The following is a 19,577-nucleotide window of genomic DNA, read 5'->3' as shown; positions in this document are numbered from 1 at the left end:
AAAAGGATGGGAAATAAAAACTTACCAAAGCAACACCCAAATACCGATGCAGTACCTTATAATACCTATGCAGCACCTCAATATACCCAGTGGAATGCCTAAATAGTATGCATGCAAAGTTCAAATGTTACGCAAAACCTTGGTCTTAAATTTTCAATTTCTCTTTCTTCTTTGAATAAACACACACGCACAAACATTTTTTTCAGTTAATGCGTAATTTAATAAAACTTTGAAAAAAAAAAAAGTTCTGAAAAGTGACAATTAATGTCTTTGTAGAAATAAACGAAAAGCATAATACAACCGAAACAATCCATCCACAAAAAAGATCTTACGAAAACAAAAAAAGTATTATTGAAAGTTTTAGTGACTTTAGAAGATTTTAAAACTAATTTTAAGACCTGGAAAGATAAATATTTACGTTTCTCGCGTTGCGACAAGCTAAAGAATTTATTTGCACACCGATGAAAAGATAGAAATCGAAACGAAAATAGGATAAAAAACTCCTCATATTTAATTTTTCTTGTATGTATGCATACTTGATGTATATGTGAACATGCATGTATGTATTAACATACAAACATACATACGAGTAGGTGTCCTGTATGAGCCTTACAATCCAAACTCCACTTTACTTCAAATCTAAAAAATAAACTAAACTGCACGTTATTTTAAGAGTTGCTAGGCAATTTAAAAAGCCAACCAGAAGTTTATAGTCATCTAAGATGACAGGGCAACAGTTAGAAATGTTTGTAAACAATTGCACAACGTTTACAAACAAACCAAAGCATGAATATGCAAGTTCGTTTTTGATTAAATAATTTCAATTTTTACAAACAATCAAATTACAAACTTATTTACTCTAAACACTAACATTTCTATAGTTCTTACGGCGGATTCGGATTAAGTTACAGTATGCTATTATGGGCAATAAAACTGTTTCTTTTGGAACAGTTTTGCTTAATTCAATTTCTAATGAAACTCTTTATTTTGGTTTGGTATCTGAGATTATTGTTTCGCTATTTTTTCACTTTGCGATAAACTCAGACTACGTACGTCAATTAGACTTCATTACCACGTGGTAAAATAAATATACACCTATCGGATTAATTAAAATCAATGAAGATTTTACACAGAAAGAAAAATAAAACATGGTTTCTTCTATTTTAATGTTTTAACTTTAAAATAATAGCGTGGCGTAGTTACGCTACATAATACAATTGCATCCCTCAGTTTTATATGGTATATTACAATAAACTCGTAACTTGGGTGCGCTGGTAAAAAAAGTCAAATAGGAAAATGAACAAAAATGTCTCCTATAAATTGAAACCACATTTTAAAAGCATGCATTAGAAATTATGAATTTTTAGGTAGAAAGACGTTCATTTAACACCTGTGAAATTTTCTTACAAATAATCTGTTTATTGCATTTTTTTTCGTTGACGTTAACAATCTGAGTCGCTGCTGGAATTTAAAGTGTCAGAGCATTTTTCACCTGACCATGGCTGCGAAGCGTTTTCATTGCGGACATTTTTCTTCAGCTCTCGCCATTTAAACGATTCTAATAAACAAAAAAAACAAAAACAAAAACAAAAAACAAGCAGACGTAAAATTAAAACTTTATACTAACTATCATCTTCAATCGTCATCTTCATCATTTCTCATAATCATCGTTATCACTGCCGCTGCCGCCATCGTCATTATTTATTATTTACTACTATAGTTATTATCATGACAACAAAATAACAAGAACCAATGAATACTTACTAGAACGCGATACTGAAGGCTTTAATCTGTTTGAATCCTGAACAAAAAGGATACCCAACATGATACACCATTCAAAACAGGCAAATTAGTTACAAAGTATCTTACAGAAAAGTCGTACCTTTTCAGTAATTTTTCCAGATGAGTTCTTATCGTCTTGTAGCTGCTGAAACATTGCCCGAGTGGCTTGTTCTATTGCTGCAAGGAAATAAGCTCTAATTTATGAAGTATAAACACACACGCACGCACGCACGCACGCAGATACACATACCACGCACATATATTCTGGAGGGAACTTTAATACTTGATAGAATAAAGCAATTAATTTTTTTCGTCATCAAACTTTTTTGTGGTGTAGGCAACCCTAAGTCTGTCTGTTGCAAAAATTTTATCTTTTTGGATTGACAGGTTAACAAATGTCTTTAAAAAAATCGAAGAATTTATTTTTCAGCGTATTTATGTGAATCAACATTTATACTTTCTTACCACAGATTTATCTAGTTACGTAATTTATATCATGATTAGGTTCGTAATATAATTGATGCTACCACTTTAGCTGCTCAAATACACATGTTATAAATACTCTCATCTTTGTAGATTCGCAGACAAATAATCATGTTGAAGTTATGTGGTGTCGAACCAAAACAATAATCAAATTAAAACGGTAACAGATTATCCATCCGAATATATGCAGATGCAGAAACTTTCCGAACATCGCACAGTGTATCGCTTCATACAAGCTAGGTGGACAAAAGTCATATCAAGAAATCGACTAATTGAAAATATTTTCACAATAACAGTCCTACATTAGTAATAACTTGCGGTGTTAACTATGAAAAACATTACAGAGCAATGAGCTATAAGCAAATAAAGAGGCGTTAAAATGTAATTTAATTTTTGAAAAAAATTGATTAAAAGTTTACAATGGTTGCATTAACATTTAACAAGAATTAATGAAAGCAATCATTTTAATGCAGCGATGGATTTTACTTTTGAGGGTAAGTACTATTTAATTACATTAAATATTTTATCTAAAAGTTAAGCAATATGTGTTAAAATATGGTTTAAAAAACTGGGTTAAAATTGTAAAATATTTTTTGGTTTTTAATTTTTAAATTTATACAACTTTTTGTATCCACATGTATCCAAGCTAATTTATAAACAGTGTATAGCTAAAGTCCTAAGGTGTACAACAAAGAAAAAATTTTCACCACATAAATCCACAATTTTTTGTTATTAAATTTCATTTAGATCATGTGCGCTTTTTTTCAAAAATGGAGTTGTTTGAAGAATGGCGAAGACATAATCAAGAAGAAAGAAATTCTCGTTGAATGGATTTTATTTTGCAAAGATTTTGTGTTACTGATGTAACTGATGTGACTAGAGATTCTGAGAGGTCTTTGCAGTTAAAAATTTCATGTATGGCTTCAAAATTCGCAAAAAAATGGTCTGCAGCACATATGATGATGGACCGTTTTTTAAACAAAAATAAAATTTGGTTAGAGGGGGCATATGTAGAATTTAAAGTAAGTATATACCAGAAATGTACTTTTTCATCATCTGGAGAAATTCAAGGACGACTAAAAAAGAACTTTGAAGACTCGTCCTTTAAAACCAAAAAGCGAAGGGTTGAAAACTTAGTAAAATCGCAAAGTGTAACTGAGTTGACCACAGCTGCTGAAGTAGCATGCCGTGCGTTGGGGCACAGAAACCAAGCTACTTTAATCAGAAAAAGTCTGGAAACATCAGAAAAAATTAAATCAAAAGACTTTATTTGTGGGGGCAGGCAGTTAAATCGTGACGAGGCATTAGCTTATTACATTGACTCTAAATGTACAAGTCATTCTTATAAACAGACGAGAAAGTGGTCTTTAAAGGCAGGGCATATATTATTTCCATCTTATTATAGTCTATGCAAGTCGAAAAAGTTATGTTATCCATTAGATGAACATATTTCTGTTACAGAAACACGTGCCAAAATTAGCCTACAAGCTATACTTGATAAAACTACTGAACGCCTAATTGAAGCCCAATGCAAAGTTCTTAAAAGTATTGCTTTTACTACGCCATTCACACTAATTAGCAAATGGGGATGTGATGGGAGCTCTGGTCACAGCACATACAAACAGAGATTTAAAAACTCTGATGCTACTGATGAATTTCTGTTTGTATTTTCATTTGTTCCGTTAAGACTGAGTGACGGTCAAAATATTATTTGGCAAAATCCACGACCTTCATCCACGCTTTATTGCCGACCAATTAAATTAATTTTTTCAAAAGAAACAAATATTTTAACTACAACAGAAACTAACCAAGTTTTAAAAGAAGTTTCTCAACTTGTTCCAACATCTATAAGACTCAACGAATCTCAAGTTTTTGTTAAACACAACCTAATACTATCAATGATAGATGGAAAAGTTTGCAATACCTTGACTGACACAAGTTCCCAACAAAAATGTTACATATGTGGTGCGACTCTTAAAATGATGAACGGTGAACTAAAAGACTTAGTTGTTAAAAAAGAACATTATGGTTTTGGTCTGTCTACTTTGCATGCGTGGATTCGTTTTTTTGAGTGCATGCTACACATTAGCTATCGTTTAGATATAAAAAAGTGGCAAGTTAGAAGCGATGAAGATAAATTTAGTGTCTAAAAACGTTCAGAAGATATCAAACAAAAATTTAAAAAGCATATGGCTCTTATTGTAGATAAAACAAAACCTGGCTTTGGGAATACAAATGATGGGAACACAGCTCGCAGGTTTTTTATGAAGCCAGAGTTGAGTGGCAAGATTACGGGTTTAGACATCAATCTCATTAAAAATTTCAGTATTTTATTAAGAACACTTTCCTCTGGCTATGATATTAACTATTATGAATTTGAAAAGCTTTGTTCTGAAACCAGAACTCTTTATATTAATTTGTATCCGTGGTACTATATGCCTGTTACTGTGCACAAAATACTTGTACATAGCACGGAAGTTATAAAAACATGCCTTCTTCCAATAGGACAACTGTCGGAAGTGTCTCAGAAGCCCGCAATAAAGATTTTCGTCGATTCCGCGAACACCATACAAGAAAAAATTCACGTATTTGCACAAATATAGATTTGCTCAATACGCTTTTGGTAACATCAGATCCTGTCATTAACTCACACAGAGAATTGTCAAGTAAGAAAACTGGTAAACTACAGTTGGAAGTTTTGAGTTTAATTATCCCACCTATAATACCACCACAGCTTGATGAAAATAGAATTATGTGTAACGATGAAGATTATTTAGAGTCCGATTCATCGGGTACTGAAAGTAACAATGATTCATCCGATAATAATTAATTATTAATAAAATATTTTTTTATTTTACGTAGTGTAGTGAGTATATTTTTATATTTTGTATATTTGCAGTGAGTTTATTTTTATTTTAGGCAAAATTTTATTACATTACTTATGTGTTATAAAAGTAATAAAATATCGTCTTTTTTACAATAAAATTAAAAAAAACAAAACTTTTTATAGTAAAATAGACTTTTTGGCACCCCTTTAAGCTTAAACGCGCGGGGTAATTTGGCCCCTGCCTCCCCCAGGCTACCCAACTGCATAACTAATCAATAAAACACCAAAATATTGTTTAATACATTCTTAGGAATGAAATTACAAAGCAAAATGTTTTTGTCCACCTAACTTGTATGAAGCGATACACTGTGCATCGGTTTGATCAATTATAATCAGGTTATAAGAGCATATCCTGTGACTACAACCATATTTTGCTTACTGTGCGCATGCGCAACGTAACGTGCATTATACATTATGTCTAGGATCGCGTAAATAAAAAAATTGTTTTCAAAGCGACACAAATTTGTTAAAAACATTATTTTACAAAGAACATTAAGAAGAAATTCCATCATTATTCGATGAGAGTTCGTCTTTTCAGCTAATAATAACTTTTGTTGTAAAAATGGTCGTTAATTATGTTATAAAGTTAAAATTTACAAGAAGGGATCAAATGTTTCACAAGAATAACATGTTTTATACCTCGTTTATCGGTCTGATTACCTCGTTTATCGGTCTAATTACCCTTTTTAGTTTGCGAGAACATGAACAAAGGTCTATGGCAAGGGGACAGGATCTGTAAAGAAATACTTATCCAAAAATTGCTTTTGTGGGTATTGCTTTAAATAAATTTAGAGACACTGGGGTATGGCTTGTAGACAACTTAGTTTTCCTGGACAAGGACCATTCACCTTCAAAACCAATGGAAACATGACAAACAAAAAAACAGAAAAACATCTTAAGGAAATTTTTATAAGATGCATCAACTTCAAAAAGAGATTCAATGATTTATTGCAATTTAATGGAGAGAAGTTGCCAACGTCAGCATTCTAAACAATTCATGTTCTTTCCTAACTTTTTACGATGAAAGTTTTTTTTTTTCTTTTAACATAATCAGTATAATCATTTTTAATGTCTAATGTTAAAAGTATGGCTGGACAGTTTTCAAACAAAATTTGTGTTTCGTTTAACCATTCTAACTTTTTAGCTATTGGTATCTGACAGTTCTGATACAATAAATATTTCCATTTCCAGTAAAACTTCACCACTCTAACAAAAAAGGCCAGGAAAACTTTTATACTGATGAGTAGCCCTTATAAAGATAAATCTTTACTAGAATCTTTAAAAAAGATAGAACAGGACAAGTACGAATCAAAAAGGCACTACCATGTAAATTCATCTCAACAAATTGAAAACTGATTTTGTTACATGAAGAAAAAATGTTGAAAAGTAAAGGGAAAAATGTCTCACTCATGAAGAAGACTGGTGCTGCTTATCTTTGCATGGTGTTAACCAAAAGCAGAAACTATATATGTAACTTGCCAAGAGTAAAGATTATGTGGCATAATCATGTCACCCACATGTACGCACACACATATATACATCCCTTACAGTCAATAAGAGGCTTCAGTTAAATATTAGCAAGGTTGTCTTTTATTTGTGAAATCAAGGTCGTGAAATCAAGGTAGTGGTACAATATTGAATTACTAAGGTACAAATAAGCTAGGTTCGTTTATTTTACCAATGGTAATGCTTTTTAATGTTTCTCCAAGATTACTCTTATTCAAATCCTAAATTTTTTAGCCTTTTAGTAAATAAGGTATAAAATTGGCAACCTTTTCCTTATGACTTTTTCCTGTCATAAATTGATGAATTTTGTTCAAAAGTATCATCAACTGGGGACTTTGGCTACTATTTATGATTTTTTTTTCCCTCCAAATTATTTTCTTATTGACTTTCATTAAGTAGACCAGAAAAAACATTGGACAAAAAATTCATTAAAAAAACTAAGTACAATAACAAAAGAATTTGCAGGGAAATAAAATTATAAATAGTGGTCAAAGTCATCTCGATTGAGGGTAAATAATTTACTTTACTAAAATAAGTAACCGCCAGATTCAATGTCGTGGCATTTAATATATTTTCACATTAGAATTTGAACAAGGTAAAATCAAAATTTGTCAAAAAGATTTAAAAAATTCGACATAACACATGAAAGACAAATGACAACAATTTTGTTGCGATGCTTTTGGAATGTATTAGACAATATAATAGCAATCATACAATATAAACAAAAATCAATAACACCTGGTAAGAGAAGTAAAAAGTATTCAGTAACAGACCCAGTACTAGTCAAAAGTAGAAAGTGTAATTATTGTAAATTATAATCTTTTTTCAAAAATTAACCGCTTGTACAATTTGTGGAGCTAACTGAATAGAAACTGTAAGCAGTTGACTGGTGTACATATGACAAGTGACTGGTCTTGTATTTCCTGTAATGGTAATTATCAACCAGCAATTGCATTACTTTGCAATTTGTTAATTTTGCTATAAAATTTGTATATACCATTTTTTTTAACCCAAAATTTACACAAAAGGTGTTGTTTTTTGGAATTAGGCCATGAGTATCTAATGCAGTGTTTACTTGGTGTACTACTTTTGACCTAAGTTGTGTACTACTTTTGACCTAAGTTGTTACTTTTAGAGCAATCAGAAACACTCTGAATCCATATTCTATCTTTAAATACCATTTCTAAACTTAAGTCTATAATTTTTGGAGCCTACTATAACATGGCGGCACAAATTCTACACGTGTCTTGCAGTAGGGAAAAAATAATAAATATCACACTGTACTTACTTTTTAGTTTGATTTCAATTTTTCTTAAATTACTAAACACAGCAACAATGCCCTATAAATAGTAATTTGAACCAATTCATAATTTTATACAAATTACAAAGTAATATGAATAAATTTATGTGTTTGTAAGTAACCAATAAAAAAACAAGCAAGAGAAACTAATGGAAAATTGATTTCATTACATACAAATTGTTTGTCACTGGCATCTGGATTTCTGTGGGCTTTTTTTAGAACAAGCGATTTAAGTTCATCTGTGATGCATTCACCTTCGTTCTTTAACCGCCAATCTTCATAAAGGGACCTAAAAGATTAGAGAAAAATCTTTTTTGTTTGTCATGTTTCCATGGGTTCTGAAGGTGAAAGAAAAAGTAATGCAACAAGAGAAAAGAAAAAACATACGACAAGAGAAAAGAAAAAGTATACCACAAGAAAAAAGAAAACAAAAAAAAAAAAAAAAAAGAAAAGAAAGGTAAAAGAAAAAAGCAATATAATAACAAAGAAGAAAAACTAATACCGAATGTTAGAAGCCACAATTTCTGTGGTTGCTCGAAGCTCATTGGAGAATGCTTGCAAGGATGATACGACAATGTTATCAATTCCCTGAAGTAAAAAGGCTTTAAACTTATACTTTCCTGAAAACATTAAACACTTTGTAATTAGAAAATATTTTTAATTAGTAGTTTTAGTAAATAATTAAATTGAGTATAAAGGAAATATTCTTAACTCAAATGAGAATTTAAAATGGTGGATTTAAATGTTGTGTGCAAATCATATATATATATGATTCACAAATCACATATATATATATAATCAAAAATATATATCACAATAAACTTTTCAATTTACAGACAAAAGAAAACAAAAACTTCTCACTATAAGTGTTTTACATTTTTAAAACTCTAAAATATCTATATACTGTAGGTATTACCTCTACATCTGTTCCCCAATGTTTACGTGTCTTTTCTGGTGATTTTGCAACCTCTTTTACTTTGGGCTGAATGATACGAATACAATTTTAGAATTAAAAAATCTTTTATAGTTCTAATTGCATCTTTAAATAATAATCAGCATAAAATGAGAAAAAAAAACAAACTGTGAATTGATATAAACTAAAATCTAAAATTTAAACTACATTTTGTTTATAACTACATAAATGTAGTTATAAACAAAATATAGTTTTCATTTTAGATTTTAGTTCATGTAATTTTTAGGAATTTTGTTATAAAAACTAAAAGTTTTGTTATAAAAAATTAAAAATTTGATAGGGAAAATTGAGGCAACTGAGGGTACTCATTATGGAGGTTGTATCTTTGAAAAATTTAATCAAAACCAAACCTGCTAAATGTCAACCAACTTTGTACTTAACTTTAGATGAGATATTTAAAAGATAAGGTATCAAAATATGAGACTTTTTCATATTCAAAATTATTATTTTGGCTCAAGACTTAATTTTCAAAGCCAATATCACCTCTTCATTATAATATTAAAAGTCATAGTTCAAATTATTCACATTCACCTGATTCCACGGTATTAAACATTTTTCAAAAATCACCATATTTAAACAATAAGAATAACAAATTAGAAATTAATATGGTAACAAAATTAAATTATCTTATAGTATGCTAGATGGACTTGGAGTATTTCATACAAAACAACATTTGAATGCATTTGAACTCTTTGTTGTGTACTTTAATCAGACATGTCCCAGGAACATAATTAGGAATAATTATAATAATTAGGAATTGCAAGACCTGGTCAAATGTTGCTTTTTTCAAACTACCCCCAATATTTCAATAACCTGTATGGAATGTCAGTAAAGAAACATTAGCTGATGGCGCATGTACAAACAACAATTTATGTGAAGTTTAGAACAAGTCATTATTGTGAATAAGTAGGCTACAAGCATCGTCATATCAAAAGTTTAAAAAAAGATAATGAAGACTAATTAAACTTTAGACAACCATGAGCAGGGAATTTCCTTTTAAAAAGGAGTTTTCTAGAAATGAAGAACTGCAATAGCATCTTAAAATTTTTTGTGCTCTGTATAGAAAATTGAACTTTAAATTTCTTCTTTCTGCAAGTATTGAAAATACCATTCACTTTTAATTAGCCAATTTTTATACTACACAGAATGTAGAGTGTACGTTATGCTACAAAAATAAAAAGCACATGTTATGCTGCACAAAAAATAAAGTGCATGTTATGCTGGACAGAATGTAGAGGGTATATTATATAAAAAAGTTTATTTTGAAAACTTTTAGAAAGTAAATATTGTTAAATAATTTAGCAAACTAAAATACTTAACATAATGAGAAATTCTAACTAAGTAATTTTACAGAAATTTCTTGTTAAAAAAGTGCATTTTATCTTTTTAAAAAAGAAATTTAAATTGACAAAAATTTGTTCAACTAATTGATGATATTTTTCTATGCTGCTTTTTTAAATCTAAAAATTATTTTTAATGGAGGTTAAATTTAATACAAGATAACTATTAAAAAAGATTAATCTGAGAAAGTGTTAAAATATTAGAATGCTTCTTTTTTTGTGCAAATTAACTTAAAATCATAAAACTCATTCTCTTCTTTAGGCACCAAGCTTCTTAGATTATTGGGATTACAGAAAACACCATTCTACGAAATAGAGTTTACGCTGCTAAACCTTTTTTCTTGCATTGCAAAAAGTTCAAAACCTTTTAAAAGAGCTCACTAAAAAATTTCTCATAAAATTTATAGTTGTTTTATTTTGTCTTGCTGGCATTTGTGTAATACAGTTCACAAGAATAACAATACAAGAGACAAGAAAGAGGAGACACAAATGTGAAATTTAAGAATATATTTTATAAAATATTATGTTATTTTCTTAAATTTTGAAAAGTTTAGAAAAACTTTTGTAACTTTTTATCACTTACAGCTTACTACTTTGTACAGGTTACAAATATGTGTTTAAAAATATAATGGCAGCTTTGTTAAAAAGTGAAAAAAATTTTTTTTAAGGAAATAAAAAAAAACTAAAAAATTCAGCTTTGCTTTTAAATTCAATCAGTTTTTTTAAAACATTCTTATCTTTTGTTATAGAAAATGTTTATAACTATAAAAACAGAAAATAATTTATGAATTCAAACACCTAAACAATTACAAATTTTATTCATTAAAATCTTATTGATCACCTTTTTGATCATCATCATTATTGATCACCTTTTTTGATCATCATCAATATTGATCACCATTATTGATCACCATTATTTTGTGAGTTTAATTTGTGCTTTTTGAAACAATTCTACATTTTTATTATTTTTAAAAAATTTATATATAATATTTTAAGTCAACTTAAAAATGACATCAACCTGAATAGAATGAAATTTCTTACATGAAAAAAGTCATAAATGGAATCAAATTACTTTCCTACCATTTTTAAACATTTGTGATTAGTTGTAAATGAAAGTTAGTTATATATGAAAGATATTTACGATTAAAAAAAACTAAAAACAAGCATTTATCAATTTCAGTTTATTGTAACATAAAATGTATCATATCAGTGTATCATAACATAAAATATATACCAAATTCTCTAAATTAATCCTAAGTATATACTTTTTACCTATAAACATCTTTTTTATAATAACTTGACAGTAAAACTTATGATGCTTATAACTTTTAAAATAGCTTTATAAAGCTGGTTATTTACAAGTTTTTCTATTGGTTATTTACAAGTTTTTCTATTGGTTATTTATTTTGAACCATCTTCTTAACAACATCTTAATACTTGTAGTAAATTCCAGTTTTAGTTTGCAAAAAGTGTGCAAAATATGCATTTAACATTCACTCATCTTTCTGTTTAAGCTGCATACTTATTTTGTTTTACTAATTTCAAAATGACTACTGATAAATTTGTCTCAATTTACTTTATGAACTAGCTATTAAAAAATGCATATATGTATGTATGTATGTATGTATATATATATATATATATATATATATATATATATATATATATATATATATATATATATATATATATATCTTTTTTTATCCAACAATCAGTGAAGAACTGTTGAGAATAGTAATGTCCTTTGCTGAGAAATTCGTTTCTATTACAGCTGAAGAAAAAAGAATACTATACCACTCTAGAAAATCTCTTCTGTTTCATAGAAATGAGACATGGATGAAAAAAGGATGCAGTTTATTTGATGTAACAATGGGGGCATTTGATGGGGCTGAAGTTTGCGAATTAGTGGGGCTATTTCTGTTAGATAAGCTATCATCCGTTTATAATAAATATTTTATAGGTATTTACAGAGACGACGGTTTGGCGGTTTTTGAAAATCTAAGTGGCCCAGAATTAAAAAAAGTCAAGAAAACAATCACAAAAATGCTTAAAAAATATGGATTAAACATTACCATTAAATGCAATCTTAAAATCGTTAACTACCTAGATACTACTTTGAACTTAAACGATTCTACTTACCAACCCTATAGCAAGCCAGGGAATCAAATAAACTATATTCATAAGGAATCAAACCATCCTCTGAATATTATTAAGCAAATACCCATTTCATTGGAACGCAGATTATCAAGACTTTCATCCAGTGAGAAAATATTTGCCAAAGCGATTAAGTGTTATGAGGAGGCATTAAATAAAGCAGTATATAGTCATAAATTAAAATACAACAATACTCCTAATAATACTAGAAAGAAGTATAATCGAAAGCGTAACATTATATGGTTCAACCCACCATTTAGCAAAAATGTGATCACAAAAGTTGGCAAATCATTTCTTGATTTGGTAGACAAACATTTTCCATCTAAGCATATTTTGAACAAAATATTCAATAGAAACACTTTGAAAGTCAGCTACAGCTGTATGCCGAATTTAAAATCTATAATAAACTGGCATAACCAAAAAATCATCAAAGATACTGAAGATCAAAATAAGAAATCCTGCAATTGTATCAACAGGTTGCATTGTCCCCTAAATCAACTTTGCCTAACAGAAAACATACTTTACAAAGCTGTTATTTCTTCAGACCTTCCGAACTATTTGGATAAAATATATATTGGCATAAGTAAACCACCTTTTAAATTACGTTATGCAAACCACATTAAGTCGTTCAATACTATAAAATACAAAAACGACACTGAACTATCCAAGGAAGTGTGGCGCATAAAAGAAAAAAACGGAAAACCTTTTATTAAATGGAGTATAATCAGGAAATGCCAACCTTATCAACCAAGCACAAGAAGATGCGCTCTATGTTTAAATGAAAAAACTGAAATTGCCATCTATATTATATGCAAATTTATTAAATAAAAAGCAAGAGCTGGTAAATAAGTGTAGGCATATGAATTAATACATGCTTGCGTCATTTGACAGTAAAGAGAACAATTCTTTTTTAACGACATTTTTAACGGTTTTTTCGTTTTTCTTTAATGTTCTCTTTTTGTAACGTTTTTTTCATTATGTATTTTGGCTGATGATTGCCGGCACGCAATATATATATATATATATATATATATATATATATATATATATATATATATATATATATATATATATATATATATATATATGAATTTTGGCAAGTTAAACTTTTTTAGAGCAATTAAATATGTTTCTGTATTTTTACAAAAAATCAATCATGTTATTTGTGGAGTAAGTTAACATAAAAACTCAGGGAATGTACAGTGCCAGAGTGGCTCTCCCACTATTTTGGCAGCAGAAGTTATCAACTAAATGTAAAGCGCTGACAATAATCATGGATAAAAAAGTATTATGGGAAATTTTAACATATAGAGTCATATGACTTAACATTCAAAAACATCACAGAATAAAATGTAAACAATATTTTTTAGATATATACTATTCAAATATCTTCAACTTATCAGCTAACAGCATTTTTTAAAGCATCATTTTAAGTTTTTACCTTGAATTCTGAAACAAGAATTTTGAAGTAAAGGTTTAAACAAATAAACTCATTAAACTTACAATTTGTACTTCATCCATCTTTGAATTAGAAATATTCTTTACATTGATGGAAAGATCAACTTCATTGGACAAATTGATTGTTTGGAGTTTAGATTGTACTCGATCAAATGCCGAATTAGTAGAACTTGGTGTTTGATAATCACTAGGTGGTGGTGTAGTAGATCTTCGTTTTGCAGCTAAACTTAAGTCTTGTTCTTCAAGGGAGATATTGTGGTCTAAAATATTTCAATGTAAACAAATTTTTTGTTTGTTTGTTTTGGGAGTTAATTTTTATTTAACTTTATATTAAAATATTATTTGTCAACTCTTTTTGTTAAAACATTTGAGTTAGTCTTAAAAAAAACAACCTGCAAGATCCTTCTTTTTATCCAAAACAAATGTTGCGTTGAGTTCACCTGACGTAGTAAACTTTACTCCCCGAAAGTTTGACCATACTAGTTCATTTCCATCACACATATTTATTTTCAATTCATTTGAAGATAAGCTATTCAGGGCTTCTTTTTCATTTTTCGATGTTTTAACATCTTCACAGCCAATAAATTCTAGCAAGTCTGGAGTTTTTAAACAACCTTCTTTTACTGAAATGCTTTCTAATAAAGATGGTGATGAACAAGATTTCTTTAAATTACTTTGTTCTACAATTGTTTCAGATGCACATTGCTTTGGCTGAAATAACTTTTTGCTAGATGGACTATTATTGAAATCAATTAAATTGACATCTGAATTTACTGACTCTTTGCCAACCATATTCATATTGATATTCATATGGTTTTGAGAGGTTTCTTTATCATCAGACCGATGATGAATAGTACAATATAAAACATCCATATCAAGATCACTAAGAGAATTTGGCAAAGTTTTTTTAGAAGCATTGACATCATCCAAAGACTGAACTATTTTTTTAGAAATACTTTCTTCTTGATTTACAAAAGTCTTCTTGATGTAGTCTTTAGTTGTACATTGAGAACCCTGGGGAGATACTTCTCGTACAAATGTACTGTTCACTGTACTTTTACGATTAAAAGATTTCTCAGAATTTGAAACAACAGTGGGTTCATTAAATCCTGAGATTACATTATTTTCCCTAGGAGACAGTTTTAAAGACTTTTTGCGTATTTTTATATCTGTTTGTGTAGTTTCTTTTTCATTAAATAATCTCCTTCTCGGTTGAGCTAGTAAAGAGAGACGATCTGAGATTGGTTGTCTAGGGGATAGACTTTTTGATGGTAAAACAGGAGTTCTGACATTTAATTTTGGACTTTTATTCTGATTATTTTTGTTAGCAATTTTCTCAGCAGACTTGGTAACTTTTCCAGATTTTAATGGAGATTTGCATTTTTTTGACACATCATGGTTAGATTCACTTAATTTGTCTATGGAAGTAACCTTCAAGAAAATTTAGCAAAAGAGCAACTTTTAATTAACTAAAACCTATTTAAACAATCTTTACTTTAATTAAAACAACTTAAAAAAATTTTCTTCTTAAGAATGCAACTATGAAAAGTAAAAATTACCTGAACTTCTGTATCATGATCTATAATGTAAAAGAGAACTTATATTTAGAGATTTTTATAATTATTTTTAAAAATTTATTTATTTTAATAATGAAAAAAAACAACAAAAAAAGCAAAAAAAAAAAAGGACCAATCAGAGTTTTTCAAATTATTTCACAATGCTCCAACAAATATTCAGAACTCAAAGAAATTTTAGAGCAAAATTTTATATACTTTTAACAACTTCAACAAAAAATGTCTTTTAAAATTCACCTTCAACTTTGTATGACGGCGACAATGGTTTGCTTTGTAATTTCTTAGAATAAAAAGTAAAACAGTTAAACACTATATAAATTAACTTTTATTTGGGACAGATAATTTTAAATAATTATTAGTGTAATTCAACCCTAAAAACAAGCAGAATTCTTTACTTGACTAATAAACTATAAAACTATGAAATCGACTGTGTTGATTGTAATTTTGACACTTGTAATGTAACCTTTTATTTGCAAAAAAAAAATCTAAGCTAAAAAAAAAAAACTAAAAAAGATTTTAACATATGATTTCAAACAGTTCTATAACTTTTTTTAAATATAGTTTACTGCTTTCTTAATGGTTGTATACCTCTCCATGTAAAAAATGAAGTTAGTTGTTTTTTTAGCCTCTGTGTTAAAATAAATTATTTATAACAATTATAGAAGTAGTAACTAAAAATAAAAATAATAGTAGTGATAACAATAAAAAAGATACAGAAAAGAAAAACAAACAAAAAAATAACAACAATGATAGTAACAGTGAAAATAATAGTAATAGTAATAATAACAATGGGGATAATAATAATGGGGATAATAATAACTTAAAGAAGTCTCCACATATTTAGCTTAACTCACAAATTTTAAAGTTTAAAATTGATTTTCTTACTTTAAAAATATTGGCAATTTGCCTTCCTTTTACTTTTAAGTTTTACAAAAAAAATAAAAACAAAAAAAAAAACAACTTAAATGTGATGAGAGGAAGTTGTAAATTAAATTTATTATTATACTGTTAATAAAATTAAATTTGTTGATTACTGTTAATTTATTACTATTAATTAATTACATAAAAAACAAATTAAAATTATTAATTTTAAATTAGTTTTTATGTAATTAATTAATTTTTATTATTTCAAGCAATTTTATTTTTTAGTTTTTTTCCTCTTTTTGAAATGAAAATTGAAAACTTTGAAAAGTAGTGTAATTCAAATAACTATGGATGGTAGTGTATATATGCAATTAAATGTTTAAAAAATACTAGTTTGCAAAATACTTCTACTGATAAACAATTTTTAAAACAATAGATAAAATCCAAACCTCCGTAGTTTTGATTCTGCGAATTTCATCGCATATTTCCTGCACTGTCATGTTTTCAAAAGACGAACATGTAGTTAAGTTATGAATTGCAACTTGCTCATTCCAAATTTCTTTAGATGATGATGGAGGAAATTTTTCTCTAAATGGTTCATATGTAGAATTGAATTGATTTTTCCAGTTTGTAAGAGCACTTGGTTTAATTTGTGTGTATGAAGTTCTATGAACAAAAAAGGGGGTGACTCAATACTTTTAAAACTTTCATTTTAGTTTTTTTTTTTTTACTAAAGTGAAGTTTGCAAGGTTGCTTGGTTTAACTGGAATATGAATCTTTATTGAATAAACTACTCATCAATATATTTGCAGCTGTATTTTATATTTCTTACTGAAACAATTACAATAGCTTACATTAAATCTTTTTTTGAACTCTCTTTTTCTTGCTCAGACTTCTGATCAAATAGGATCTAAAATTTAATTCTTATAACTAAATACTGCAGAAAAATTATTTTATAAATTGAATAAATTATGGCTGAAAAAGTCCAAAATGTTTACTTAGAAATACTTTCTTATAAGACCTTAGTAAAAAAGCAGAGTCAGATTAGCTTAAATTACCTTAAAAGTCTCTGCTTTTAATATGAACTGGATGTAGCTTTGGCAATTCTCTGTCAGGGTTGAAAGTGGTGTGCACACTTGCACAACAGCAGCTTCTAAAAATGATCGATCTTTTGAAACCAAAACTTGAACTTGTTGGCCAAGAATTTTATTTCCACAAGCTTGCACAAAAAGATCAATTAAGGTTTTTCCGTGCTCTGCCTCCTTCCATTCAGGACCATAAACCTTATGGTCGCCTGCTGTCACACAGACACAAAACAGAAACTTTTCTTCCATTACAGCAGTTCAAAAAAAAACTTACTTAAAAGCGAGATCCCAAAAAAGATTGTCAAACTTGACACAAAGTTTACAAAGTTCTTTTCAATTTTAAAAGATCAAAAGTTTTATTGGCTCTCTAAAGAATTTGTTTTGAGATTAAACCCATACTTTCTATTGTTTTTCCCCCCACTATTTTGCAGACCAATCAGCCCTTTTTAGCAGCAATCTCTGCACAGAATCTTTGTTTATAATGAAACTGAGTAAATCAATGAAATTAGAAATTAATTGTGCATTGGCAAACAAAACAGTAGATGTGTTTGTTTTTACCAAGAAAAAAAAAAACTTCCAATAATCAATCATAACATCAAAACATAAAATACACATTGAGTATAGTAAAGCATTTGTATTTAAAATGTATAATTTCACATTCCATTTTTTTCTTTCTTCACAATTGTACCTATTTAAATAAACAAATTAAATTCCAGGGGGTTTTAAACTGGAATTTTTTGATCAAAAGATTAAGGGTAGAAATTGTTCAGAAATAATTTGACATTCAACTTGTGCAGAAAAACCACCCAGATACGCTCTGATGCACAAACAGCTCATTAGCTGCATCATCTTGTGAGAATACAAATATCTGTTTTTTATCTCAAGTATTCAATTTTTCATGTGCCTGAAAAAAAAAAGAGTAGTTAAATAATAATATTAACAAAGATAATTATATTAATTATAAATATAATAAAATTAATAATAACAGATTACAACAATTTTAATATTAGATAATTGTATTAAGATTAAATGTTAAGCAAAATTTAAAATTTAAGATAACATTAAATAAAAATATTCACTAAAAAACTTTATTTAAAGAAAATTTTTATACCTTTTTCTCCTTTTGTTTATCCATGCATTTCTTAAAATTTGACATCACTGTTGAACATTTTCTCCAATCGTGTGTTTCATAGAAGCAGTCCTAATATTAAAAGGTAAAAGTAGCACCAAAGTGTTATTAATTTGTAAAACTTTACAACTAATTCATCACCAAACTTGTAAATAAAATTTCCAAAAATTTGAAATTTCAACCTGCAATTCATAATGCTCTTTCGAACATCCGGTATTTTCAATTCTTTTTTCAAATGGATCTTCTTCACTTTCTACATCTCCTATTGAAACCGTACCAGATGTTGACTCTGTACCACTTTTAGTCATAATAATTACTTGAAAACTAAATTAAACCATTAGTTTGTTAACTTATGGATTCTTTCATTTAACCATCTGATTTATTCTAGTCTTCAGATAAAGATGAAATTAAATGTTTGATATCACATTCCTGTAAACACACAAAAGTTCAAAGGATACTCATCAACACTAAGTAAGTTTGGTCAAATAAACATTATCTTTAACAAAAAGGGTAAAGTTACTGTAAACAGGAAAAAACAAATGCCTTTTTTATTGTTTTATGTATTTACATTTGCTACCATTTTATGAACTTATAAAACAACATGAGTAGATTTAAGAGCTTGTAAGTTTCTTGTTTCCTGAACATTTGTTTCAGGAAAAAGTAATAAACTTTCTTTTTTCTTTCATTTTTGTTTATCAGTTGTAAATACAAATGAAACACCTTAGTAGGCAAACTATTAATGTCAAACATCCCTGAGAATGCCAGATATTTAACATGACGTTTTAGTATAGAAGAAATATATTGATAATAGGTACAATCATACAAACCTATATTTAACATATACATAGAATTGCTATACTGACTTAAAGGATTAGATTCAGGGTTGATTGGTTTAAACCAAATTAAAAATTAAGTTTGCAATAAAATGGCATTGTCAAACAGTGACTGTGTATGAGACTGTAAAAAAAGAATGTCTTTAAATAATTTTAATTATTACATGAAACTAATGGTTAAACCAATGATATTTAAAACTTTTATAGAT

The 19,577-nt window shown here is 28.3% G+C and overlaps 2 protein-coding genes across 3 annotated transcripts; both read right to left on the bottom strand.

The window, feature by feature from the left end:
• Positions 1–1,152: 1,152 nt before the first annotated feature.
• LOC149889419 (uncharacterized) lies at positions 1,153–18,108 on the bottom strand. 2 transcript variants are annotated; one of them, XM_090084829.1, is made up of 14 exons: positions 17,380–18,108; positions 17,176–17,231; positions 16,771–16,987; positions 15,695–15,737; positions 15,443–15,462; positions 14,276–15,314; positions 13,929–14,143; positions 8,875–8,940; positions 8,461–8,546; positions 8,133–8,247; positions 7,947–7,998; positions 1,883–1,959; positions 1,765–1,801; positions 1,153–1,558 (listed from the first exon to the last, which is right to left on the bottom strand). In XM_090084829.1, the coding sequence occupies exons 1-14, from the start codon at positions 17,653–17,655 to the stop codon at positions 1,443–1,445; spliced, it is 2,415 nt and encodes an 804-aa protein (XP_089940955.1). In that variant the 5' UTR covers positions 17,656–18,108; the 3' UTR covers positions 1,153–1,442. The 2 variants fall into 2 exon arrangements, with proteins under 2 accessions (XP_089940955.1, XP_089940956.1); XM_090084830.1 differs by having other exon boundaries at positions 16,771–16,909; positions 17,380–17,876.
• Positions 18,026–18,889, bottom strand: LOC145182507 (uncharacterized). Its single transcript, XM_090084845.1, has 3 exons — positions 18,718–18,889; positions 18,518–18,607; positions 18,026–18,310 (listed from the first exon to the last, which is right to left on the bottom strand). The coding sequence occupies exons 1-3, from the start codon at positions 18,841–18,843 to the stop codon at positions 18,287–18,289; spliced, it is 240 nt and encodes a 79-aa protein (XP_089940971.1). The 5' UTR covers positions 18,844–18,889; the 3' UTR covers positions 18,026–18,286.
• Between the last annotated feature and the right edge of the window lie 688 nt (positions 18,890–19,577).

The sequence above is a fragment of the Hydra viridissima genome, unplaced genomic scaffold, assembly GCF_058129835.1.
Source record: "Hydra viridissima isolate aposymbiotic clone 2 unplaced genomic scaffold, HvirCarnegie_v1 scaffold_4, whole genome shotgun sequence".
Taxonomy (NCBI): Eukaryota; Metazoa; Cnidaria; class Hydrozoa; order Anthoathecata; family Hydridae; genus Hydra; species Hydra viridissima.
The sequence above is the reverse complement of the archived record's forward strand: the minus strand, read 5'-3'. Positions and strand labels throughout refer to the sequence as shown.

What these genes read in the sequence shown, in the direction of transcription:
- LOC145182507 (XM_090084845.1), bottom strand. Translation starts at nt 18,843, where the DNA reads ATGACTAAAAGTGGTACAGAGTCAACATCTGGTACGGTTTCAATAGGA. An exon ending in AAGAGCATTATGAATTGCAG is followed by an intron (nt 18,608 to 18,717) that starts GTTGAAATTTCA and finishes TTTTAATATTAG; the next exon opens with GACTGCTTCTATGAAACACA. An exon ending in ATAAACAAAAGGAGAAAAAG is followed by an intron (nt 18,311 to 18,517) that starts GTATAAAAATTT and finishes TTTTTTTTTCAG; the next exon opens with GCACATGAAAAATTGAATAC.
- LOC149889419 (XM_090084829.1), bottom strand. Translation starts at nt 17,655, where the DNA reads ATGGAAGAAAAGTTTCTGTTTTGTGTCTGTGTGACAGCAGGCGACCAT. An exon ending in GCCGTCATACAAAGTTGAAG is followed by an intron (nt 15,463 to 15,694) that starts GTGAATTTTAAA and finishes TTTACATTATAG; the next exon opens with ATCATGATACAGAAGTTCAG. An exon ending in CTGGAAAAATTACTGAAAAG is followed by an intron (nt 1,802 to 1,882) that starts GTACGACTTTTC and finishes CTTTTTGTTCAG; the next exon opens with GATTCAAACAGATTAAAGCC.